General features: G+C 41.5%; 1 protein-coding gene across 6 annotated transcripts in view; it reads left to right on the plus strand.

Annotated features, from left to right (window-relative positions):
* Window positions 1-926: 926 nt before the first annotated feature.
* Window positions 927-27685, plus strand: part of ift22 (intraflagellar transport 22 homolog (Chlamydomonas)) — a 38780-nt gene continuing 12021 nt past the window's right edge. The window contains exons 1-5 of one of the 6 annotated variants that reach the window (XM_073053850.1): window positions 1196-1400; window positions 13871-13953; window positions 16066-16336; window positions 20681-20770; window positions 27205-27407. In XM_073053850.1, the coding sequence (XP_072909951.1) occupies window positions 16323-16336; window positions 20681-20770; window positions 27205-27407 (307 nt within the window). In that variant the 5' untranslated portion in view covers window positions 1196-1400; window positions 13871-13953; window positions 16066-16322. Of the gene's footprint in view, window positions 1146-1195; window positions 1401-13870; window positions 13954-16065; window positions 16337-20680; window positions 20771-27204; window positions 27408-27685 lie in introns of those variants that run through there. The other 5 variants (XM_073053849.1, XM_073053847.1, XM_073053848.1 and 2 more) reach the window with 5 other exon arrangements.

Here is a 27685-nt window from a genome sequence, read left to right on the forward strand (position 1 = left end):
AATCCTTGCACTGAGAAAGTCCTAGTTTATATTTGGGAAGATGAAATCCCCCATGATAACAATCCTATTATTTTTACACATTTTCTTAATCTGATCACATATCTGTTCCTGAATTTCCCGGTGGTTATTGGGGGGAGGGGCTCTAATTCTGATGTCTGATTATTTGTATAAATTACAATGCCACCATTAGTTTAGTTACCTCCACCCAAAGTGAAATTACAATTTGACTAGTTAGTTTCTTCTTTTCCACTGCATTTCCTTCATTTAGCATACCACTGGAAATGAGTTAAGGAGATTGCAAGATCTGGTAATGGAGTGGCTTCACACTTCAACAGTGAACAGCACAGCAGGTCAAGCTCCGTCTATGGATAGGAATAAACATTTAATGTTTCAGGCTGAGATCCCTCATCAGGATTTGAGACTTGAGCAACACACACAAAATGCTGTTAGGATTAACGAAGGGTCTCCATCGGAAATGTTTACAGTGCTTTTTCCTATAGATGCTGCCTGCCCTGCTGTGTTCCACCAGCATTTTGTGTGTGTTGCTTGAATTTCCAGCATCTGCAGATTTCCTCATGTTTGACTTGAGACTTAATCAGGTCTTTATGCCAACTGTTTGTTCCTCTCCATCAGTTGCTCCCTGACCTGCTCCATCATTGTGTGTGTTTTACTCTGGATTTCCAACGTATGTGGAATCCCTTGTGTTTAACAGCAAACAGTTGTTTGTTTCCATTCTGCATTCGATTCCATTCAACCCATCAGCTCTCTGCAAGCTCACCTTGCAATCTCATGTTGTCACAAATGTTGCCTTATGTTCTCCTCATATCCCCAATGAACGTGCTGGATCATAGCACCGGTATATATTAGAGACGATTCGGGGCTGCTAACGGAAGTCCCAAGGTGTTTAGGACGATGAGCGGTTGATTTCCAGCTTCACAGGCCTCGGGTGTTGTACCAATGCAAACGACGTGAAGGAGACGGTTCCGCGCCGGGTGGGAGCGGGCGGAGGTTGCCGAGGCGACGGGATGACGTGAAGGCCTTCCCTCGGTGGGCGGGGCTTCGCGGTGTCTATGGTAACGGGAGCGGGTTAACGGCGGTGTGGAGTCATGTTTAGTACCAAGTTGCTCCTGGTGGGTCCGAGCGAGGTGAGCGGGGTCGATTCTGACGGGGGAATAACACAGGGCGCAGAGCAGGGTGTGGGGTTGGTGCACAAGGCCGCTCCATGTAGTGTCGGCGGTCGAACGCTGCCGCGGCTGGTTAGTACGGCTGCAGGCGGTGCGGTTACCAGATGCTTCGGTGCGGGCCTATGGCAGTAACTCTTCGTGCAGCACAGGCCTGGAAATCGTGGCTGAGCAACACTTGTGACTTGGGAGTAACAACAGAGAACACTTCAGTACTTGGTGAGAGGTCTCAGTGATGAGTGGCTGTGGGAAAGTCGGTGGAGAGGTTTAGTGGGATCCATCCAGGCATCAGAATCTTATTTAAATCCTAGACTTTTCTTCTTTATGCCTATCGATTTTTCTCTTGCTTTAACTCCAAGAACATTGCTGATTCCTAATTCTGAGAAGCTGCGACCACGGGGACGTTCAGTGGGCTATTGACAATATTTACAAATATACTGTACCTCTTTTGAATTACGTACTCTCATTACAATTTGCAGCATATAATTTAAGCAGTGTACTTTTAAATCAATTTAATGATGTCATCTGTTGATATTTATTTCTTATGTATTATTGTTTATTTTTTATATTGAAACTTTTGCACGCTGGTTGATGTGGCTCATTGATCCCTATATATAACCATATAACAATTACAGCACGGAAACAGACCATCTCGGCCCTTCTAGTCCGTGCCGAATGCTTACTCCGACCTAGTCCCACCGACCTGCACTCAGCCCATAACCCTCCATTCCTTTCCTGTCCATATACCTATCCAATTTTACTTTAAATGACAATATCGAACCTGCCTCTACCACTTCTACTGGAAGCTCGTTCCACACAGCTACCACCCTCTGAGTAAAAAGTTCCCCCTTGTGTTACCTGTAAACTTTTGCCCTTTAACTTTCAACTCATGTCCTCTTGTTTGAATCTCCCCTACTCTCAATGGAAAAAGTCTATCCATGTCAACTCTATCTATCCCCCCATAATTTTAAACACCTCTATCAAGTCCCCCCTCAACCTTCTACGCTCCAAAGAATAAAGACCTAACTTGTTCAACCTTTCCCTGTAACTTAGTTGCTGAAACCCAGGTAACATTGAAGGACATTGAAACCCTGCAGGGGGACATAGATAGGCTGAGTGATTGGGCAGACATTTGGCAGATGAAATATAATACTGACAAGTGTGAGGTCTTGCACTTTGGCAGGAAAAATAATAGAGCAAGTTATTATCTAAATGGAGAGAAACTGGAAAGTGCTTCTGTGCAAAGGGATATGGGGGTCCTGGTGCAGGAAACACAAAAAGTTAGTATGCAAGTGCAGCAGGTGGTCAAGAAGGCCAATGGAATGCTGGCTTTTATTGCTAGGGGGATGGAGTATAAGAACAGGGAGGTCTTACTGCATTTGTACCGGGTATTGGTGAGACCACACCTGGAGTACTGCATGCAGTTCTGGTGTCCATATTTAAGAAAGGACATACTGGCTCTCGAGGCAGTGCAGAGAAGGTTCACTAGGTTAATTCCGGGGATGGGTGGGTTGATGTATGATGAGAGGTTGAGTAGATTGGGACTCTACTCATTGGAGTTCCGAAGAATGAGAGGCGATCTTATTGAAACATATAAGATTGTGAAGGGGCTTGATCGGGTGGATGCGGGGAGAATGTTCCTAATGATGGGTGAAACTAGGACTAGGGGGCATAATCTTAAAATAAGGGGATGCCGTTCTAGGACTGAGATGCGGAGAAATTTCTTCACTCAGAGGGTAGTGGGGCTGTGGAATTTACTGCCCCAGAGAGCTGTGGAAGCTACTACACTCAATAAATTCAAAACGGAGATAGTCATTTTCCTGGATTAAAAATGGCATTAGGGGATACGGTGAGCGAGCAGGTAAGTGGACATGAGGCTAGGTTTAGATCAGCCATGTGATCTCCTGGACCAGTTTTCGATAACCTGGATGGGTCGGAGAGGAATTTTCCAGATTTTTTCTCCTCAATTGGCAACTCAGTTTTTTTTCCCCGGGTGATCACATGGGTTTGGGCGGGATGAATAATAAAATAAAATGGGCGGCATGGTGCCCTGTTGGTTGGCACTGTTGCCTTGTGGGATTCAGTGAAAACTAGAGTTAAGATTGGATCAGCCATGATCTTGTTGAATGGCGGAGCAGGCTTGAGGGGCCGATTGGCCTACTCCTGCTCCTATCTCTTATGTTCTTATGTTAACATTCTAGTAAATCTCCTCTGTACGCTCTCTATTTTGTTGACATCTTTCCTATAGTTCAGTGACCAGAACTGTACACAGTACTCCAAATTTGGCCTCACCAATGGCTTGTAGAATTTTAACATTACATCCCAACTCCTATACTCAATGCTCTGATTTATAAAGGCCAGCATACCAAAAGCTTTCTTCACCACCCTATCCACATGAGATTCCACCTTCAGGGAACTATGCACCATTATTCCTAGATCACTCTGTTCTACCTCATTCCTCAATGCCCTACCATTTACCATGTATGTCCTATTTTGATTAGTCCTACCAAAATGTAGCACCTCACACTTATCAGCATTAAACTCCATCTGCCATCTTTCAGCCAACTCTTCTAACTGGCCTAAATCTCTCTTCAAGCTTTGAAAACCTGCTTCATTATCCACAACGCCACCTATCTTAGTATCATCTGCATACTTACTAACTACATACTTACTTGCTTACTAATCCCACCCCATCATCCAGAGCATTAATGTACAGTCGGCCCTCCTTATCCGCGGATTCAACCAACCACGGATCGTGAAAACCCGGAAGTTCTCTCTTCAGCACTCGTTTGAGCATGTACAGACTATTTTCTCTTGTCATTATTCCCTAAACAATACAGTATATAACAACTATTTACATGGCATTTACATTGTATTAGGTATTATAAGCAATCTAGAAATGACTTAAAAGTACAGGCAGTCCTCGGGGTACGTACGAGTTCCGTTCCTGAGTCCGTCTTTAAGTCGGATTTGAAGTCGGAACAGGGACATCCAGTATTATTTAGCATCAATTAGTCAAATGTTTTTCTTAGTATATAGTACATATTTTACCTTTCTATGCATATAAAACACTTAAGAAACATATGTATTTCAATAATTTAACCACTGTGTTGCTTAGTAATAATTGTAACTTTCATCGGGGCAGGGCCTTTCACATGCTCCATTAAAATTGTTCCGATCGTTGACCAACTGTAGCCTAACGCTTTTCCAATGACTGATGGCTTTTCACCTCTTTCCGATCACTTTATTACTTCCACCTTATTTTCAATTACAATCGTGATTACTTTCGTGAACAGAAACACTGCGGATTCAGAGCCACGCCGCCAGGTCCTAATGTCCACCACATGGGGACATGTTAAATAAAGTCTGGGGTTCCGCTGAGTCCTAAAGATCACTGCACTGATACATGTAAAATAAGGGACTTCAGCATCCGCGAATTTTGGTATCCGGGGGGAACCCGGAACCAATCCCCCGCGGATAAGGAGGGCCGACTGTTTCTGACAGACAACAATGGACCCAGTACAGATTCCTGAGGCACACCACTAGTCACTAGCCTCCAACCTGACAAACAGTTGTCCACCACTACTCTCTGGCATCTCCCATCCAGCCACTGTTGAATCCATTTTACTACTTCAATATTAATACCTAACGATTGAACCTTCCTAACTAACCTTCGTGCGGAACCTTGTCAAAGGCCTGACTGAAGTCCATATAGACAACATCCACTGCTTTCCCTTGTCAACTTTCCTAGTAACCTCTTCAAAAAATTCAATAAGATTTGTCAAACATGACCTTCCACACACAAATCCATCTGACTGTTCCTAATCAGACCTTGTCTATCCAGATAATTATATATACCATCTCTAACAATACTTTGCATTAATTTACCCACCACTGATGTCAAACTGATAGGCCTATAATTGCTAGGTTTACTCTTAGAACCTTTTTTAAACAATGGAACCACATGAGCAATGCGCCAATCCTCCGATACCATCTCCATTTCTAATGACATTTGAAATATTTCTGTCAGAGCCCCTGCTATTTCTACACCAACTTCCCACCAGGTCCTAGGGAATATCCTGTCAAGATCCGGAGACTTATCAACTTTTATATTCTTTAAAAGCAACGGTACTTCCTCTTCTTTAATCATCATAGTTTCCATAACTACCCTACTTGTTTCCCTTACCTTACACAATTCAATATCCTTCTCCTTAGTGAATACCGAAGAAAAGAATTTGTTCAAAATCTCCCCCATCTCTTTTGGCTCCACACATAGCTGTCCACTCAGGGTCTTGGCCTGAAACGTTGGCTACTCTTTTCTCACGGATGCTGCCTGACCTGCTGAGTTCTTCCAGCGTTGTGTACGTATTCTCTTATCCCTCACTATCCTTTTGCTATTAATATAACTGTAGAAACCTTTGGATTTATTTTCACCTTACTTGCCAAAGCAACCTCTTATCTTCTTATAGCTTTTCTAGTTTCTTTCTTAAGATTCTTTTTACATTCTTTATCTTCTTTATATTGTATTTATATTCTTTATATTGTACCTGGACTTGCAGAAAGCCTTTGATAAGGTTCCACATAGGAGATTAGTGGGCAAAATTAGAGCACATGGTATTGGGGGTAGAGTACTAACATGGATAGAAAATTGGTTGGCAGACAGGAAACAGAGTAGGGATTAACGGGTCCTTTTCAGAATGGCAGACAGTGACTAGTGGGGTACCGCAAGGCTCGGTGCTGGGACCGCAGCTATTTACAATATACATTAATGATTTAGATGAAGGGATTAAAAGTAACATTAGCAAATTTGCAGATAACACAAAGCTGGGTGGCAGTGTGAAATAGGAGGATGTTAGGAGAAATGCAGGGTGACTTGGACAGGTTGGGTGAGTGGGCAGATGCAGATTAATGTGGATAAATGTGAGGTTATCCACTTTGGTGGCAAGAACAGGAAGGCAGATTACTATCTGAACGGTGTCAAGTTTGGAAAAGGGGAAGTACAACGAGATCTAGGTGTTCTTGTACATCAGTCACTGAAAGTAAGCATGCAGGTACAGCAGGCAGTGAAGAAAGCTAATGGCATGTTGGCCTTCATAACAAGGGGAGTTGAGCATAGGAGCAAAGAGGTCCTTCTGCAGTTGTACAGGGCCCTGGTGAGACCACACCTGGAGTACTGTGTTCAGTTTTGGTCTCCAAATTTGAGGAAGGGCATTATTGCTATTGAGGGAGTGCAGCGTAGGTTCACAAGGTTAATTCCCGGGATGGTGGGACTGTCATATGTTGAAAGATTGGGCTTGTATACACTGGAATTTAGAAGGATAAGAGGGGATCTGATTGAAACATATAAGATTATTAAGGGATTGGATGTGCTAGAGGCAGGAAACATGTTCCCGATGTTGGGTGAGTCCAGAACCAGAGGCCACAGTTTAAGAATAAGGGGTAGGCCATTTAGAACAGAGTTGAGGAAAAACTGTTTCACCCAGAGAGTTGTGGACCTATGGAATGCTCTGCCTCAGAAGGCAGTGGTGGCCAATTCTCTGGATGCTTTCAAGAAAGAGTTAGATAGAGCTCTTAAAGATAGCGGAGTCAAGGGATATGGGGAAAAGGCAGGAACGGAGTACTGATTGTGGATGATCAGCCATGATCAGATTGAATGGCGGTGCAGGCTCAAAGGGCCAAATGGCCTACTCCTGCACCTATTGTCTATTCCTCGAGCACCTCATTTACTCCATGCTGCCTATATTTATTGTAGATCTATCTCTTTTTCTGAACCAAGTTTCCAATATCTCTTGAAAACCATGGCTCTCTCAAACTTTTAACCTTTCCTTTCAACGTAACAGGAACATGAAAATTCTGTACCCTCAAAATTTCACCTGTAAATTACCACCATTTCTCTATTACATCCTTCCCATAAAACAAATTGTCCCAATCCACTCCTTCTAAATCCTTTCGCATCTCCTCAAAGTTAGCCTTTCTCCAATCAAAAATCTCAACCCTGGGTCCAGTCCCATCCTTCTCCATAATTATATTGAAACTAACGGCATTGTGATCACTGGACCCGAAGTGCTCCCCAACACATACCTCCGTCACCTGACCTGTCTCATTCCCTATCAGGAGATCCAACACTGCCCCTTCTCTAGTTGGTATCTCTATGTATTGCTGCAAAAAACTATCCTGCACACATTTTACAAACTCCAAACCATCCATCCCTTTTACAGAATGGGCTTCCCAGTCTATGTGTGGAAAATTAAAATCTCCCACAATCACAACCTTGTGCTTACTACAAATATCTGCTAACTCCTTGCAAATTTGCTCCTCCAATTCTCACTCCCCATTAGATGGTCTATAATACACCCCTATAAGTATTACTACCCTTTCCCATTCCTTAATCCCACCCAAACAGCCTCCCCAGACGAGCCCTCTAATCTATCCTGCCAAAGCACCGCTGTAATATTTTCTCTGACAAGCAATGCAACACCCCCTATACTCTATACTGTATAACTGTACTCTATAATGGTTATTTTTCTGTTGGTGATTTATTGAGTATGCCTGGAAGAGCCAACGGTGTCTATAAAAAGTATTTGCCTCTCCACCTTAAAAGTTTTAATGTTTTATTGTTTTACATTAAATCACAGTGGATTTAATTTAGCTTTTTTTGATAATGATCAACAGAAAAAGACTTGTGTCAAAGTGAAAACAGATCTCTACAGAGTGATTTAAATTAATTACAAATATAAAATACAACATAATTGATTGCATAAGTATTCACCCCATTCAAGTCAGTATTTAATAGACATGCCTTTGGTAGCAATTACAGCCTTGAGTCTGTGTGGATAGGTCTCTATCAGCTTTGCACATCTGGATACTTCAGTTTTTCCCATTCTTCTTTACAAACCTGCTCAAGCTCTGTCAAATTGCATGGGGATCGTGCATGAAAAGCGCTTTTCAAGTCCAGCCACAAATTCTCAATTGGATTGAGGTCTGGACTGTGACTTGGCCACTCCAGGACATTAACTTTGTTATTTTAAGCCAATCCTGTGTAGCCTTAGCTTTATACTTGGGATCATGGTCTTGCTAGAAAACAAATGTTCTCCTAAGTTGCAGTTCCTTTGCAGACTGCATCAGGTTTTCCTGCAGAATTTCCCTGTACTTTGCTACATTCATTTTACACTCTACCTTCACAAGCTTTCCAGGGCCTGCTGCAGTGAAGCATCGTCTTAGCATGATGCAGCCACCACCATGTTTCATGGTAGGGATGGTGTGTTCTTGATAATGTGCAGTGTTTGGCTCATGCCAAACATAACATTTAGGCTGATAGCCAAGAAGCTCAATTTTGGTTTCTTCTGACAATAGAGCCTTCTTCTGCCAACTGACTTCAAAGTCTCCCACATGCCTTCTGGCAAAGTCTAGCTGAGATTTCACCTTCTCTTTGCCACTTTCCCTAAAGCTGCGATTGATGAAACACTCAGGCAGCTGTTGTATGCTCAGTCTCTCCCATCTCAGCCACTGAAGCTTGTAACTCCTCCAGAGTTGTCGTGGGTCTCTTGGTGGTCTCCCTCACTAGTCCCCTTCTTGCATCGTCACTCAATTTTTGAGGACGGCCTGCTGTTGGCAGATTTACAGCTGTGCAATATTCTTTCCATTTCTTGATGATTGGCTTAACTGTACTCCAAGGGATATTCAGTGATTTGAGAATTTTCTTGTATCCATCTCCTGACTTGTGCTTTTCAATAACTTTTCACAGAGTTTCTTGGAATGCTCTTCGTGGTGTAGTTTTTGCTAGGATACTGACTCACTAGCAGTTGGACCTTCCAGATCGGGGTGTATTTTTACTACAATCAATTGAAACACCTTGACTGCACACAGTGATCTCAATTTAACTAATTATGTGACTTCTAAAACCAATTGGCCCACCAGTGATGACTTGGTGTGTCATATTAAAGGAGATGAATACTTATGCAATCGATTATTTTGTGTTTTTTATTTGTAATTAATTTAGATCATTTTGTAGAGATCTGCTTTCACTTTGACACGAAAGTGTCTTTTTCTGTTGATCAGAATCAAAAAAACTAAATCCACTATGATTCAATGTTGTAAAACAATAAGACATGAAGACGTACAAAAAAGCTGGATGAACTCAGCAGGTCGGGCAGCATCTGTTGAAAGAAGCAGTCAACGTTTTGGGTCAAGACCCTTCGTCAGGACTAAAGAAGGAGGGGGCGGGGCCCAATAAAGAAGGTGGTGGAGGGTGGAAAACCAATCAGAGGAAAGATCAAGGGGTGGGGGAGAGGAAGCAGGGAGGGGATAGGCAGGATAAGTGAAGAAGGAATCTAAGGGGAAAGCACTATGGGTAGTAGAAGAAGGCAGAGTCATGAGAGGTGATAGGCAGCTAGAAGAGGAGACAGAGTGAAGGTGGGATGGGGGAAGGGAGAGGGAGGGAATTACCGGAAGTTGGAGAATTCGATGTTCATACCAAGGGGTTGGAGACTACCCAGACGGTATATGAGATGTTGTTCCTCCAACCGAAGTTTGGCCTCATCATGGCAGTAGAGGAGGCCATGTATGGACATATCTGAATGGGAATGTGAAGGAGAGTTGAAGTGAGTGGCAACCGGGAGATCCTGTCTGTTGTGGCGGACGGAGCGGAGGTGCTCGATGAAGCGGTCCCCCAATCTGCGTCGGGTCTCGCCGATGTAGAGGAGGCTGCACCGGGAGCACCGGATGCAATAGATTACCCCAACAGACTCACAAGTGAAGTGTTGCCTCACCTGGAAGGACTGTTTGGGGCCCTGAATGGTGGTAAGAGATGAGGTGTAGGGACAGATGTAGCACATAAAACATGAAAACTTCCATGGGGTGTGAATACTTTTTATAGGCAGTGTACTCTGTGCTGTATCTCAATAAATTAACAAATGAATCTTAGGGTTGTGTATAGTGACATAAATTCAATTTAATGATAAATTTACTTTGAACTTCGTACCTATTAAAGAATTGGGAAGGAACATGCAGATGAGCACTGGAGGAACTTAGCAGGTAGGTAAGAGGGGAGAGGCCAGAACAAAAAAGGAGGAGGGAGAGTTTGAATGTGATGAATGAATCCGGGTGAGAGGGAGAAAGCAGAAGGGGGTAGCAGAAAGGAAACAATGTGAACAACCGAAAGGCTGAAGATGAAGGAATCTCACGGGAGAGGATACTAGAACAGGGAGCAAAGGGAGTTGGCGAACCAGAGGCAGGAAGGTGAAGAGCAGGTTGTGAGAGTGGGGAAGGGGAAAGAGAAGAGGTAACAGGGCCATGGGGATAAAAGGGGAATGGAGGTGGGTGAGAGAAGCAGAGGGGAATGGTTAGATTTCACTCCATTCTGCAGCTTTGTTTTGGTGACATTTAGGGTATCATGTTCACTTCTGGTTGCTGCATTACAGAATGGATGTGGAGGATTTGGGGAGTGTGCAGAGAAGGTCCAGGATGCTGCCTGGATTAGTACTAGCTATAAGGACAAACTTGAGTTGTTTTCTCTCAAGTGTTGGAGGCCGTGGGAGGGGGGTTGCTGATAAATGCTTATTAAAATTGTGGAAGATGGGTTGATAGTTGGCATCCCTTTCCCACGTAGTTCTGTCAATTACCAGTCAATATAGCTTTAAAATGAGAGGTGGAAAGTGTAAAGGAGATGTGCAGGCTAAGTATTTTTTTCACACCGTGAGTGGTAGGTGTCTGATACAGGCTGCCAGTGGCATGATAGTGGTTTTTCTAGAAACATTCACACTGACAGCTGAACATGGAGATGTGGATCCTGTGCAGGTAGTTGGAATTAATTTCATTGGGTGTCGTCAGAGCAGACATCTTGGGCCAAATCTCATCCCTTCAGGAGCTCATTGGTGCTTGTCACAGTGTTGTTGCATGTAAACAAAGGAAACTAGTATTGGGTTATTATTAACACATTTACTGAGATACAGTGAAAAGCTCGTCTTGCATTCTGTTCATACAGACCATTACACAGTGCTCAATAAACTAACAGCTACAGAGAAAATGCTATGTCTGAAAACAATTAAGTGCAAAATCATAGTGAGATTGTGTGACGAGTTCTCCTTATTGTACTGGGGATCCTTTCAATTTTTTTTTAACTAGAACAAGAGATTCTGCAGATGCTGGAGGAACACAGCAGGAAAGGCAGCATCCACGGAGGGGACTAACCAATTGATATTTCGGGCTGAGTCCCATCATTATCACTGACACTAATCTGATCAAAGTTCTCAGCCAGAAACATCAACAGTTTATTTCCCTCCATGGGTACTACTTGACCTGCTGAGTTCCTCCAGCATAGTGTGTGTGTGTGTGTGTGTGTGTGTGTGTGTGTGTGTGTGTGTGTGTGTGTGTGTGTGTGTGTGTGTGTGTGTGTGTGTGTGTGTGTGTGTGTGTGTGTGTGTGTGTGTGTGTGTGTGTGTGTGTGTGTGTGTGTGTGTGTGTGTGTGTGTGTGTGTGTGTGTGTGAAAATTGCCTTCAGAACAGTAATAAGCAACATAACTGGGAACTGAACAAAGTTATTTTGCTGGTTCAGCTGACAAGGTTAAGTGGTTTGTGGGACATTACCCACCCACATCTTCAGGTTGCCCAATCTTTGTGATGCCACATTTACAATATTCTGTCTAGTTTTGGTTACTCTGTAGCAAAGAGTGCAGAGGTTATTTATGATGATATTGCTAAGACTTTGAATTGAGTTATGGAGAGAGGTAGAACAGACTAGAACTTTTTTTTACAGCATAAAAATGTTAGGGTGATCATATAGAGCTGTATAAAGTCACAACGAGTATAGATGGGTGAATTCACAAATTCTTCTTTCTAGCATTGGGGAATCAAGAACTAGAATCAGAATCAGGTTCATTATCATTGATATTTGTTGTGAAATTTGTTGTTTTGCAGCAGCAGTGCAATGCAAGACCTAAAATGTTCTGTATGTTACAAAAATAAATAATGCTGAAGATGAATTAGAGGGCCTCAGTTTAAGGTGAGAGGGAAAATATTTGATAGGAACCTAAGAGCATCAAAAATGGAAGTAGTGCACAATGGTGTGAGATGGAATAGACAGAAAAATTAAAATATTAACATCACATTACATTGTTGAAACTATAAATATTGTCATCGTACTTTCATATTTTATGAGTATATGATCTACATATAAATCATAATGTGTCAGGATATTCCCTAGGACCTTGAGGGAAGTTAATGAAGTTAGTGTAGAAATAGCAGGGGCTCTGACAGAAATATTTCAAATGTCATTAGAAATGGAGATGGTGCCGGAAGATTGGTGTATTGCTCATGTGGTTCCATTGTTTAAAAAGGGTTCTAAGAGTAAACCTAGCAATTATAGGCCTCTAAGTTTGACATCAGTGGTGGGTAAATTAATGCAAAGTATTGTTAGAGATGGTATATATAATTATCTGGATAAACAGGGTCTGATTAGGAAGAGTCAATATGGATTTGTGTGTGGAAGGTCATGTTTGACAAATCTTATTGAATTTTTTGAAGAGGTTACTAGGAAAGTTGACAAGGGAAAGCAGTGGATGTTGTCTATATGGACTTCAGTCAGGCCTTTGACAAGGTTCCACACAAAGGTTAGTTAGGAAGATTCAATCGTTAGGTATTAATATTGAAGTAGTAAAATGGATTCAACAGTGGCTGGATGGGAGATGCCAGAGAGTAGTGGTGGATAACTGTTTGTCAGGTTGGAGGCTAGTGACTAGTGGTGTGCCTCAGGGATCTGTACTGGGTCCAGTGTTGTTTGTCATATACATTAATGATATGGTGGTAAATTGGATTAGTAAGTATGCAGATGATACTAATGTAGGAGGCGTTGTAGGTAATGAAGTAGGTTTTCAAAGCTTGCAGAGAGATTTAGGCCAGTTAGAACGATGGCAGATGGAGTTTAATGCTGATAAGTGTGAGGTGCTACATTTTGGTAGGAATAATCCAAATAGGACATACATGGTAAATGGTAGGGCATTGAAGAATGCAGTAGAACAGAGTGATCTAGGAATAATGGTGCATAGTTCCCTGAAGGTGGAATCTCATGTGGATAGGGTGGTGAAGAAAGCTTTTGGTATGTTGGCCTTTATAAATCAAAGCATTGAGTATAGGAGTTGGGATGTAATGTTAAAATTCTACAAGCCATTGGTAAGGCCAAATTTGGAGTATTGTGTACAGTTCTGGTCACCAAATTATAGGAAAGATGTCAACAAAATAGAGAGAGTACAGAGAATATTTACTAGAATGTTACCTGGGTTTCAGCAGCTAAGTTACAGGGAAAGGTTGAACAAGTTAGGTCTTTATTCTTTGGAGCGTAGAAGGTTGAGGGGCAACTTGATAGAGGTATTTAAAATAATGAGGGAGATAGATAGAGTTGACGTGGATAGGCTTTTTCCATTGAGAGTAGGGGAGATTCAAACAAGAGGACATGAGTTGAGAGTTAGGGGGCAAAAGTTTAAGGGTAACACAAGGGGGAATTTCTTTACTCAGAGAGTGGTAGCTGTGTGGAACAAGCTTCCAGTAGAAGTGGTAGAGGCAGGTTCAGTATTGTCACTTAAAGTAAAATTGGATAGGTATATGGACAGGAAAGAAATGGAGGGTTATGGGCTGAGTTATCTAGCAGATCCATCATCATTGTAAGTTTATTTATATTCCTGTACTTATCTTTTCAGAGTGGAAAAACTGTTCTGGCAAATTTTCTTTCTGATGCAACAGAAGCTATTGGTGGTGACTACAACCCTACTCAGGGAGTCAGGTACGTGAACACCTAAGAACAAACCTGTCTCATAATGTATTTTGTAGGACATAAAGTGATGATGACAGAGTGTCATCAGAATGAATATTATTGTTCCCGAAGACATGTATAGCCGAGCTTTGTGTAGAATATTGTCGCTAAATTGATAAATTGGTTTATTATTGTCACGTGCCAGGGTACAGTGGAAAAACTTGTCTTGTGTACCATCCATACAGACAATATAATTACAACAATCTACTGAGATAGTAAGAGATAAAATAAGAGAATGCAGAAAAAAGTGTTCCAGTTACAGAGAAAGTGCTGTTCAAGTAAAACAGTAAGTACAAGGCCTTAATGGGGCAGACAATGTCATCCAATGACTATCTTATTGTAATAGAGGTTTGTTCAGTAGTCTTAAAAATAGTGGGTTTGTAGCTATCCTTGATCTTAATGGTATGTTTTCAGGCTTTTGTACCTTCTGCCAAATGGGAGGGTAGGAGAAGAGAAAATGTCTGGGTGGGTGGGTTCATTTGATGACGCTAGCTGCTTTACCAAGCCAGCGAGAAGTGTAGACAGAATACCTGGAGAGGAAGCTGATTGCTGTGATGAGCTGAGCTGTGTCCACCATTCTCTCCAAATTTCTTGTGGCCACGGGCAGAACAGTGTCATCCCAAGCTGTGATAGTTTGCATTCTATAGTGAATCAATAAAAATTGGTGAAAGACAAAAGGAACATTCCATGCCATACATTTCTTTAGAAATTTCTGAGGAAGCAGCGGTGCTAGTGAGATTCCTTGGTCATGGCGTGTACATGCTTTGGTGATGTTCACTCCTTGGAACTTGAACCCCCCCCCCCTCCCCACCCCCTGCCCATCTTCCTGATGTTAATTTCTTTAGTTCTGCTGATCTCAAGGGATATCATTGCACTATATCCAGAGGCTCTCTGTCTCCTTTATGTACTCCAAACTTGCAGCACAATCTGACCACGTGGTCATGAGTGTACATGGAGTGAAATGAAGAGCTGAGGAGCCTTGTGGAGCACCTTTTGCAATGGGTGTTGTTGAGTTGCAGGTCTAGGATTTCATTGATGAGCTTATTTGGAATTGTATTGACAGTGGAGCTATAGTCAATAAACAATAGTCTAATATTGGTGTCTTGACTGCCCAGATGCTCCAGCGATTATGATAGATCCAGGGAGTTGGCATTTGTCATAGAATCGCAGTGGGTTGAGAGTGTCTTTCAGCATACTAGCATTTTCAGATCACAGTTCAAATGGATGATCCAGGACAGGGAGCAAAAAGTTCACTAAATATTTTCCCATTCCTACTTCCTGTGTATTTAAGTCTGAATGTGTTCCTGTATCTGCTGGTGCAAACTACCTGAGAATACCACCCTGACTAGCCACACCTCAGTCTCCTGTTTAACCGCAGTGAAAATTTACACATGAAAGTCATAGTGATACTGGAAGGAACATCTGTGAAATTACAGGAAACTAACAGAATATATTTTTCACATTGTTTGGCATTGTTAAACCATCGATCTGACCAGTAACTAACCTGGCTATGACCATGCATTTAATTGAATCTCAGTCATCAGTAAATTGATGGAAGTAGCCAGCAATGGGGTTATCAAGAGGCATTTATTCATTATAATCTACTTCCTCATGCCCAGTTTGGATTTGGTCCCAGACCACTTTACAATTCAGCCTAGGTTCAAATGTGGGCTCAAAGGAAAATGTTTGTGGTCAGTCATCCCAGCCCCAGAACATCAATGAATCTTTACTACTGATCCTGATGAAGATGCTCCCAGTGTTTTGGATAGGGAATTCTAGGATTTAGATGCAGTGATGGGGAACTTGCAGGTATTCCCATGTGTATACTGCATTGTTCTTGCTGGTGGTAGAGGTTGGAGGTTTGACAGTTGTTGGTGTGGCCTGGGTGAGTAACTGCAGTGCAATTTTAGATGTCCACACTCAAACCACTGTGTGTAGGTGTGCAAAATTTGTTTTAAAAGGATGCCAGTTAAGTGATCTGATTTGTACTAAATAGTGTCAAGCTGCTTCAATGTTGTTGAAGTTACACTCATTTAGATATTCAGTCTATCACTCTCCTTACTTGTACCTTGCACTTTGTAGATGGTGGAAGGACTTGGGCTGCCACTGATTATCCTCAATAATGGTGCTCCACAAGGCTCCTCAGCTCTTCACTCCATATACACTCATGACTACGTGGTCAGACTGGTCAGATTGTGCTGCAAGTTTGGAGATGATTCTACTATAGGGAACCAAATCTCAGACAATAACACGTTGGAATACAGAAAGGAGACAGAGCGCCTCTAGATATAGTGCCAGGCACAACAAGATATCCAACTGCTCGTGACAGTGAAATTTATATGGATGGTTTACTGTAAGTTGTGATGTTGGGAACTCTATCAGAAATATTGTTGAATTCCATGGGTGGGTTATGTTGTTAAAGGTGGTAGTAACATGGGGAAATAAAAAAAAGTTGTGTTGGAAGTGTCTTATCACAAAATATTAACTATCTATTCCTTTCTGTAGTGTTGCCTGACCTAATGAGTTCCTCTAGCATTTTGTGTGTGTTACTCTGGATTTCTCTTGTGTTTCTGCTGTACTGGAAAGAGTAATAGAGTACTACAATACAGAAACAGGTTCTTTGGCCCATCTAGTCTGTGCCAACCTGGTTTTCTACTCAGTCCCATCAGAGTCAGACTGTAGCTCTCTGTACCCTCTCAACCAAACTTCTCTTAAATGTTGTAGTTAAAGTTCCGATTTAAAAGTTCAGGGAATAAAGACCTTTTCCTATAATTCAGATCCTCAAGTCCCTGCAACATTTTTGTAAATTTTCTTAAAGTTCAAAGTACATTTATGTCATAGTGTGCTACTCTGAGATTCAGTTTCTTTAGGCATTCCTAGTAGAACAAAGAAATGTAACATAATCATTGAAAAACTACACACAAAGACTGACAAGCAACCAATGTGCAGAAGAAGACAAATACAATAATAATAATAATAAGAAGAAGAGGAAATAAATAATACTGAGGAAATGAGTTAAGAATCCTGAAAAGAGAGTCCATAGGTTAGTATCAGTTCACGGTTAAAGTGAGTGAAGTTATCCACCCTGGTAGAAGCGTGATGGTTGAAGGGTAATAATTCTTCCTGAACCTGGTGGTGTGGAACCTGAGGTTCCTGTACCTCCTTCCCGATGGCAGCAATGGCAAGAGAGCATGATCTAGATGGTGGGATCCTTAATGATGGATGCAGCTTTTTTTTAGCAGTGCTCCTTGTAGATATCTGCTCTCTTTCAAGGTCATTGATATCTTTCCTGTAAGTAGGTGACCAGTACTGTACATGATATTTCAAATGTGGTCTCAGCAATGTCTTAAATAACTTCAATATAATATTGCAGCTCCTCCTCTGATTTATGAAGGTCAATGTGCCAAAAGCTTACTTTACAGCCCTGTGTACCTGTGATGCCACTTTCAAGGAATTCCCAAATCCCTGTGCTCTATTATGCATCTCAGTATCTTACTGTTTACTGCGCAAGTCCTACTCTAGTTTGTCCTGCCAAAATGCAAAACCTCACTCTGCTCTACATTAAGTTTTTCACCTTATTTTTCCAGCTGGCCAGATTCCACTGCAAGCTTTGATATTCTTCCTTGCTGTCCATTAAGCCCCCAATCTTGATGTCACCTACAAATTTGCTGATCCAGTTTACCACATGACCATCTAAATTTATTGAACTCCCCCATGACTATCGTGACATTGCCCTTATTACAAGCCTCTTCTACATCCCATTGTAATAATAAATAGGCATCCGTTAGTCTCGAGAGACCATGGGTTTGCGTCTTGCAAAGTTTCCAGGGCACAGACCAGGGCAGGGTTGTATGGGAGATCGGCAGTTGCCCATGCTGCAAGTCTCCCCTCTCCACACCAACCAAGGGAAGGGCAAGGGCCAATACAGCTTGGCATCAGTGTCGTCGCAGAGCAATGTGTAGTTAAGTGCCTTGCTCAAGGACACAACACACTGCCTTAGCTGAGGCTCAAAGTAGCGACCTTCAGATCACTAGACCAACGCCTTAACCACTTGGCCACGTGCCAACACCATTGTGATATGTACCTCATATCTTAACTATCGTTGAAGGCCTGTATATAACCCCAATCAAGGTCTTTTTACATTTGAAGTTTCTTAACTCTACCCACAGGAATTCTACATCTTCCGATCCTATGTCACCTCTTTCTAAGGATTTGATTTAATTTTTTTACCAACATCCCCTCTACCTACCTGCTTGCTCTTTTGATAGAATGCACATCCTTAGATATTACGCTCCCAACTATAATTTTTTTTCAGCCACAACTCAATGATGCCCATGTCATACCTGCCAATCTCTAACTGAACTGCAAGATTACCTACCTTATTCTATATACTGTGTGTTCAAAGATAACACCTTCAGTCCTGTTTTAATCACCCTTTTCAATTTGCCCATGTTACACTTCAGTTCATCCCAATGATGGTAGTTTTGTCCAATCATCTGCCTGTCCTTCCTCACAATCTCAATACATACTACATCTACTTGTATATCAACTGCCCCATCCTCTGCATATCACTACTGCCAAATTAGTTTAAACCCTCCCAACAGCTCTAGCAGACCTATCCACAAAGGTATTGGTGTCCCTCGAGTTGAGCTGTAAACAATCCTTTTTGTACAGGTCATAACTTCCCTTGAAATGATCCAGAAACACACACACACACACACACACACACACACACACACACACACACACACACACACACACACACACACACACACACACACACACACACACACACACACACACACACACACACACACTCACACTCACACTCACACACACACACACACTCACACACACACTCACACTCACACTCACACTCACACTCACACTCACACTCACACTCACACTCTCTCTCTCCCTCCCCTTAGCCTCACAATCATCTGCCAAATCATCCTTTTTTTTTTAAAACCCACAATGGTACGTGGCACAGGCAGCAATCCAGAGATTACTCCCCTTGGGTCTGGCTTTTCAGCTTTCTACTGAACTCCCTTTAGTCTCTCTTTAGGATTCATCCCGTTCCTCCCTACATTGTTGGTACCAGTGTGTACCATGACTTCTAGCTGTTCACCCACCCACTTTAGAATGTTGCGGATCCAGTCCGAGACATCCCTGACCCTGGAACCTGGAAACAACGTACCATCCTGGTGACTCATTCACATCCACAGAATCTACTATCTACTGACATCTTTTATAAACCTGCAGACACTCATGGTTATCTTGACTATACCTCTTCCCACCCCTAAAAGTGCTATTCTTTTCTCTCAGTTCCTCCATCTCTCCTGTTCTCAGAATGAGACTTTCTATTCTAGAACATCTTAGATGCACTCTTCTTTTCAAAGAACAGGGTTTCCCTTCCCTCACTGTCAATGCTGACTTCACTCATCATATTCCAGGACATATGCCCTCACCCCACCCTCCTGCCATGATAATGGGGAAAGGGTTCCCTAACTTCCCAAACAAGCCCCCCTAACTTCTGCCTTGTCCAATAGGATCATACAGCAAAGCACATTTCCTATCCCCACCACCCCTCTCCACATTTCATTGAGATCACTCTCTACGTGACTCCCTTATCTTTGCAACATGACAAGTTCATACACTTTACCCCTCACCACCATTAAGGGCCCTAAACAATCCTTCCTCTACATTAGTGAGACTTGATGCAAACTGGGGGACCAGTTCATCGAGCACCTTCACTCTGTCTAAATTGATTTCCTAATTCCAGTCTGCCCATGGCTGCCTTTACTACACAATGAAGCCAAACTCAGGTTGGAAAAGCACCAACTCGTATTCCAACCTGATAGCATGAATATCAATTTCCCTAACTTACAGTAATTACTATCCCCCCCTCTCTTTTTCCATTACCCGTTCTGATTACTCTTTTATTCCTTCTCTTCTTCTCATCTGCCCTTCACCTCCCTTTGGTTCCCTCTTCCTACCTTTTTTTCCATGGTCCACCTATCACCTCCCAGCTTCATACTTCATCTACAGAATCTCTCAAGTTTCTGTGTTTTCTAGTTCTTGAACCCTTCTCAGAGGATAACTTCTGGCTTTCTGTATCCTTTATAATTTTAAATATCTCTATCAGATGTTCCTACAAGCTCCTATGTTCCAAATAGGATAACTCTTTACCTTTTTCAGACAATCCACTTAACAGCTCTTCATTCCTTGGTAAACCTCTTGTGCTTTCCACTTGTCCTTCCATATGACATGCATAACTGGACACAATGATGCATTGGGAGTTAAACCGGTTTTGTGTAAAGATTCATCATGACTTTGAAAATGACAGGATCCTTTATGTATTTAAACCACTTTCCCAACCAACCTAGGCACTTTCAATGTCTCTACTCTTCTGCTTAGAACTGTACTACCCACTTTTATGTTTATTCTTATTATTCTACCCACAAGTCACAGTTATTTCATTCAGGTTGATGCAAAATTAAAATTTCATATCAACCCATATGAAATTTGGTATGTCATTCTTCAGCCATTAAACAAAACCTGTTTAGTATTTTGTTCGATTCTGCAATGGGCCCTACTTCTAGGTGACTAAGCCTTAGTGCTGTATCAGTGTCTTTAGACTTTAAGTTTAAATAAGCTATGCATGTTAATGCTAATAAAAAATCACTTTGTATTCTAGAATACTGGAATTCGAATGTTTAAATGTGAACGCTGGTGGTAAAAATGTTGGATGTGAAGTGGAACTCTGGGACTGCTCTGGTGATCAGAAGTAAGAAAACAGTGGAATTAATATGTCTGTTAGTTACAAGAGTTTGCTCCCTCAATTACTGTCAACTTGCCCTGAAATTGAAAATGGACACATTACCCAGGTCTGAATTCTTCCACTTAAAATTAAAATTTAAGATTAAATTAAGTGTAACACTTACCCAACAGGCTGGTATATGTCTAGGGGAAAAGGAGATCCAGCCACACACCAACCCCACCTCCCCTACACGCAGGTGCTGTGGGAATCAAGTTTATGCCGCGCACACACACACAATATCAAACACACACCAGATACCGTTATGAAATACACTTTAAAGATTTTACTAAAACTAAAAGAGTACTATGCAATAAAATATATATGAAAGAAAAGAAAAAGTAAAAGGCACCAACTTATCAAAGTTCAGTCAGTTTAGTGCACATCGTTGGAGCTCAACCATCGAACCATTCGACCCCTCGTCCCTTTCCTCCGACCTCCACGTCCTCACACCTGGGACCACCCCCGGTGGTCAACCGAGCAGTGCAGCGCATGTCCACCTTCCTCGGCGTCTTCTTCCCGACTCCCCTGAAAAAAACGTGAAAACCCCCGCTTCCAGCCTCACCAGACAAAATAAAATTCCCCATTCGTTAACAAATGAATACAATCCCCATATCAGCAAGTCTAAAGCTAAACAACTGCGAGAGAAACACTTATCAGACAAAGAAGCATTCCTACTCTTAACAAACCAAAGAAGCCATTTTGAGTAACATACACAGGACATTGTACATAAGATTAAAATTTCAGAGTTAAAATTTGCATAGAACCTTGGTCAATTTCACACTTGGAATATTGGGCATAGTTTTGATGTCCATATCAAGCTACAAAGGTAGGGATAATTTATAAGGATGACCTGGAATTCAGTGGGCACATCTTATTAAGACAGATTGAATAATTTGAGGCACTTTTCCCTGGAACAGAGGACTGAAAAGTGCCCTGACAGCACCTTTTTAAAAATTAGGATAGAATCTCCTTTCCTTCCTTCTATTCTAAAATTGTCCCAGTTGCATTTGAGTAACAAAAAAATCCCCGATGTACACTTCTTGCACATGTCTGTAATTTCCTTGTCATTCTCCTCCAGCTCCCACTATTTGGAGATCTACAGTAGCATGACTATATTCTATTTGCTTTGCATATGCAACAAAATGAATTTGCTTCTTGCCCCTCATGTTTCCTTTGTAACATTGCATTATCTTAGTCCATCTCCCTTTCTCCTTAAATAAACTCAGATTATTTCTGCACTCAGCTGATCAGGCAACATCTGTATAATTTTTTTTATCATTTCTGAAAACTGTAAACATGAATATTAAGTGCTTGGTGAACTCAGATTTTAGACCTTTCCATTACTGCAACACATCTGTGCTGGATGTTCTGCCAGCATATTTACATACAATAATTCTAAACTTGCATTTGTATTCCTCATAGTTACACCTTCTGTTGAAACTACTTCCTTTATTGGTACGATCCTGTGAAAGAGTCATTTAGACATATAAGGGCAGATATGGAATTTGGCATTGTGATCCGCAAAGACTTTGTGGGCTGAAGAGCCGTTTTCTTTTCTGTACTGTACTGTTTTATGTTCTGTTCAATGGTCTTGCTCTTTTAAGCTTCATTGTCTTTACAGCTTCTGTGTACTGATGCTCATCCCACAGAAACTCAGTACAAACCTTCCCTGCCATATTAGTAGATCCCCCAGTGGGGATATCTCTCCCAGTGCCATGATGCATTCCTCTGGAGGAGGTCCTCTTACCTCAGTACCAGTTCCAAAGGTCTCTCATTCTCCCTCCTGATCCTTCTTATCATCTGGCACTGAACACAATTCAGAGATCACTACCCTGGAGATCCTATTCTTTTTCTAAAGCTCCTTCCCCAACTCTGAAAACTTCGTAATCATGAAATACTGACTGGGACCTCAGTACCTGCTCTCTCCATATCATTGTTACATGTGTACCATACTTCTTGTCATGCCTTTCTTGCAAACTATTCTGTGCCCCCTACTTAATTAAGGGAAAGAGAATTGATGCCTTTAAGGGGAAGCTCGTTACTTAAGTACATGAGGGAGAGAGGTGAATAAGGTTATGACACCGTAAGGCAACATATGTAGAGTATTGATATCATTACAGTGTAGATCTGTTTGGACAAATGGACTGTTTTGAAATAGAATAGGAAACTAGAATAACAAATAAACTATTTTTCAATTCTCCAGGTACACCAAACAAGATATTTAACTAGTTAAAGAGATTAAAGATTAGCTTTATTTGTCACGTGCATCAAAACATGTCATTTGTGCCAATAACCAACACAGTCCAAGGATCTGCTGGGAGCTGCCTGCAAATGGTACTATGTATATCCACAATTTAACATCCCTTACTAACTTATACCTCTTTGGAATGTGAGAGGAAATTCAAAGTAACTGTATTATTTATGGTATAGAGTCACCATATAGAAACCTAAGATTCATTTTCATAAAATCCAAGAAACCTAATAGAACCATTGAAAGACCACACTCAACAGGACACCAAACTGTGCAACTACAAAAGAAAAAAAATAAATAATAGTAATAACAAATAAATAAGCAATAAATATCAAGAACATGAATGAAGAATCCTTGAAAGTGAGTCCATAAGTTGAGGGAATTGTTCAGTGATAGGGCAAGTGAAGTTGAGTGAAGTCATCCCCACAGGTTCAAGAGCTTGATGGCTGAGGAGTAGCAACGTGAACCGTGATGTGGGTCCTGAGGCTGTCTTCCTGGTGTTAGCATTGAAGAGAGAACATGGCCTGGGTGGTGGGTGTCCTTGATAATGCTTTCCTGTGACATTGCTTCAGTTGGTGAGGGGAGTTTTACCCGCGATGGGCTGGGCTGTAACCACTACATTTTGTAGGATTTTCCATATAAGTGCATTAGTGTTTCCATACCAGGCAATGATGCAACCAGTCCACCGCATAAGTTTGTCAAAGTTTTAGATGTCATGTCAAATCTTTGCAAACTTCCAAGGAAATAGAAGTGCTGCTGTCCTTTGTTTATAATTGCACTTCCATGCTGGGCCCAGGGCAGATCCTTTGAAATTATAACACTGAGGAATTTAAAGTTGCTGATCCTCTCGACCTCTGATTCTCCAGTGAGGACTGTCTCATGGACCTCTGGTTTTCTCCTCCTGAAGTCAATAATCAGCCCTTTGGTCTAGAACACCTGGAGGAAATCCATGCAGTCACGGGGAGAATGTACAAGTTCCTTACAGTCCGCAGCAGGAATTAAACCCTGATCACTGGTGCTGTGAAGAGTTACACTGGCCACTATGTAACCATGTTGCCCTTATCCAGTAGTTGGATATTATCAAATTATTATTTGAATAAATATCCAATTTAGCAGGAGGATGGGAACCGGAACAATAGTGCTGAGGATGAAGGAGTTGGTTTACAAATAAAGGCGATGTGTAGTGAGACTGCTAGCTAGGAGAGGCTGATGATAGGGCAGAATTGCAGTCAATAGGATGAGTTCCAATGTAAAAGGCAGACAAAATTGAAAAGGGTGAATACAGGACTGAGGGTGTTGTATTTGAATGCACATAGTATACAGAATAAGGTAGATGAACTTGTGGCACAGTTACAGATTGGCATGCATAACATTGTGGGTGTCACTGAATCATGACTGAAAGAAGATTATAGCTGGGAGCTTAACGTGCAAGGATACACAATGTATCAAAAGGGTAGGCAGAGGGTGTGGTGTGGCTCTGTTAGTAAAAAAAAATCAAATCATTGGAAAGAGGTGACATAGGTCAGAAGATGTTGAATCGTTATGGGTAGAGCTAAGGAACTGCAAGAGTAAAAAGACCGTGGTATACAGATCCCCAAACAGTTGTAAGGATGTGGTCTTAGAAATTCTAAAAGGGCAGTGTTACAATAGTCATAGGGGATATCAATATGCAGGTAGATTAGGCAAATCAGGTTGGAGCTGGATCCTAAGAGGGGGATTTCTAAAATGCCTGCGAGATGGCTTTTCAGAGCAGATCATAGTTGAGCCCACCAGGGGATCAACTATTTTGGATTAGGTGTTGTGCAATGAACCAGAGTTGATGAGAGAGCTTCAGGTAAAGGAACCCTTAGGAGAAATTGATCATAACATGATAGAATTCACCCTGCAATTTGAGAAGGAGAAGCTAAAGTTGGATGTATCAGTATTACAGGGGCATGAGAGAGGAACTGGCCAAAATTGAATGGAAAAGAATACTGGCAGGGATGACAGCAGAGAGGCAATGGCTGGAATTTCTGGAAGCAATTCGGAAGGCATAGGATATATACATAACCAAGACATCCCAAATATTCTAAGGGCAAGATGACACAACCGTGACTAATAAGAGAAGTCAAAGCCAACATAAAAGCCAAAGAGAGGGCATATAATAGAGCAAAAATTAGTGGGAAGTTAGAGAATTGGGAAGCTTTTAAAAACTATCAAAAGGCAACTAAAAAAGTAATTAAGAAGAGAAAAAAATGGAATATAAAGGTAGGCTAGCCAATAATAAAGAGAATAACAAAAGTTTGTTCAGATGCATAAAGTGTAAAAGAGGCGAGAGTGGATATCGGACCACTGAAAAATGACGCTGCAGAGATCATAATGGGGAGCAAGGAAATGGTGGATGAACTAAATAAGTATTTTGCATCAGTCTTCACTGTGGAAGACACTAACAGTATGCCAGAAGTTCGAGAGAATCAGAAGGCAGATTGGGTGAAGTTGCCATTATTAGGGAGAAAATTCAAAGGAAACTGAAAGATCTGAAGATAGATAAGTTACCTGGACCAGATGGTATACATCCCAGGTTCTGAAAGAGGAGACTGAAGAAATTGTGGAGGCATTAGTAATGATCTATGAAGAATCATTAGATTCTGGCGTGGTTCCAGAGGAATGGAAAATTGCAAATGTCACTGCACTCTTCAAGAAGGTAGAAAAGCGGAAGAAAGAAAATTGTAGGTCAGTTAATCTTACCTCAGTGTCTTTGGAGATGTTGGAGTCTTTTGTTAATGATATGGTTTTCAGGCACTTGGAGGCACATGTAAAATTAGGCCATAATAAGCATGGTTTCCTTAAGGGAAAATCTTGCCTGACAAATCTGTTGGAATTCTTTGAAGAAATAGCAAGAAGGATAGACAAAGGAGAATCAGTGGAAGTTGCCTACTTGGAATTTCAGAATGTCTTTGACAAGGTGCCACACATTGTAACAAGAGCCCATTGTATTACAGGAAAGATACTAGCCTGGATAAAGCAGTGGCTAACTGGCAGGAAGCAGAGTGGAAATAAAGGGAGTCTTTTCTGGTTGGATGCTGGTGACTAGTGGTGGTCCTTAGGGGTCTGTGTTGGGGCCACATCTTTTTACGTTATATATCAATTACTGGGATGATAACTTTGCAGCCAAGTTTGCAGATGTTGCAAAGATAGTTGGAGGGGCAGGTAGTTTTGAGGAAGTAGAGAGGCTACAGAAGGATTTAGACAGAATAGGAAAATAGGCAAAGAAGTGGCAGATGGATTACAGTGCTGGGAATGTATAGTCATGCACTTTGGTAGAAGAAATAAAAAGGTAGACTATTTTTGAGAGGAATTAAGAGAAAATACAAAAAAATTAGGTGTAAATTGCCTTGGGAGTCTTTGTACAGGATTCTTTAAAGGTTCATTTGCAGGTTGAATCAGTGGCGAGGAAGGCAAATGCGATGTTAGCATTCATTTCAAGAGGACTAGAGTATAAAAGCAAAGATGTAGTGTTGATGGTTTATAAAGCACTGGTGAGGCCTCTCAGTGTATTCTGTGCAGTTTTGGGCCCTTTATCTAAGAAAGAATGTGCTAACATTGGAGAAGGTTCAGAGGAGGTTCAGGAAAACAATTCTGGGATTGAAAGGCATTTGATGGCTCTGGGCCTGTACTCACTGGAATTCAGAAGAACAAGGGGTGATCTCATTGAAACCTATCAAATGTTAAAAGGCCTTGATAGAATGGATGTGAAAAGGATGTTTCTTATGGTGGAGAAATTTAAGACCAGAGAACACAGCCTTAGAATAGAGAGGCGTCCTTTTAGAATGGAGACAAAGAGGAATTTCTTTAGGCAGAGAGTAGTGAATCTATGGAATTCATTGCCACAGGCGGCTCTGGAGGCCAAGTCATTGGCAGAAGTTAATAGATTCCTGATTAGTCAGGGCATGAAGGGATCTGAGGAGAAGGCAGGAGATTGCGGCTGAGATGGAAAATGAATCAGCCAAGATTCATGGCGGAGTAGACTCAATGGGCCAAATGGCCTTGTTCGGCTCCTTTATCTTATGACTTAATGATAATATTGAATGTTACACGTTCACCTATTATGTACTTACTCTTTTTCAATTCTTATATTAATTTTCACATAATGTTCCTTTCATCTCTGAAGGTTTGAGACATGCTGGCCTGCTTTAATGAAAGACTCCAATGGAGTTATCATTGTGTTTAATGTCGATGTACCCAGCCACCTGAAAGAGATTGAGATGTTCTATTCCTACTTTGTTCAGCAGCAAAGGTTACATGACTCTCAATGTCTTCTCATTGCTCACCACAAGCCAAGCTCAGCAACTGGTAGAAGCCGGCCAAATCTGGGTAAGTAAAGGAATTGTGAGCCTCCGACTATTATATTACAGAAGATGACATCTGGTGCAATTCAATGGGTTTTCAAACAATTTCTGATTTAAGGAATCAAATGTTAGACCAAACCACTTAATCAATTGTGTGTTAAAATTGTATTGTAAAATGTTTTGTATTATATGTTGGTAAATATGTATCATCAGATGCCAAACTCTGTACAGATGGCAGCTGTATGAGGATAAAATGTGGCTACTTGGAGCCATGTGATCACTGTGAGAATTAATGTGTCACTG

This window comes from Hemitrygon akajei, chromosome 8 (genome assembly GCF_048418815.1).
Source record: "Hemitrygon akajei chromosome 8, sHemAka1.3, whole genome shotgun sequence".
Taxonomy (NCBI): Eukaryota; Metazoa; Chordata; class Chondrichthyes; order Myliobatiformes; family Dasyatidae; genus Hemitrygon; species Hemitrygon akajei.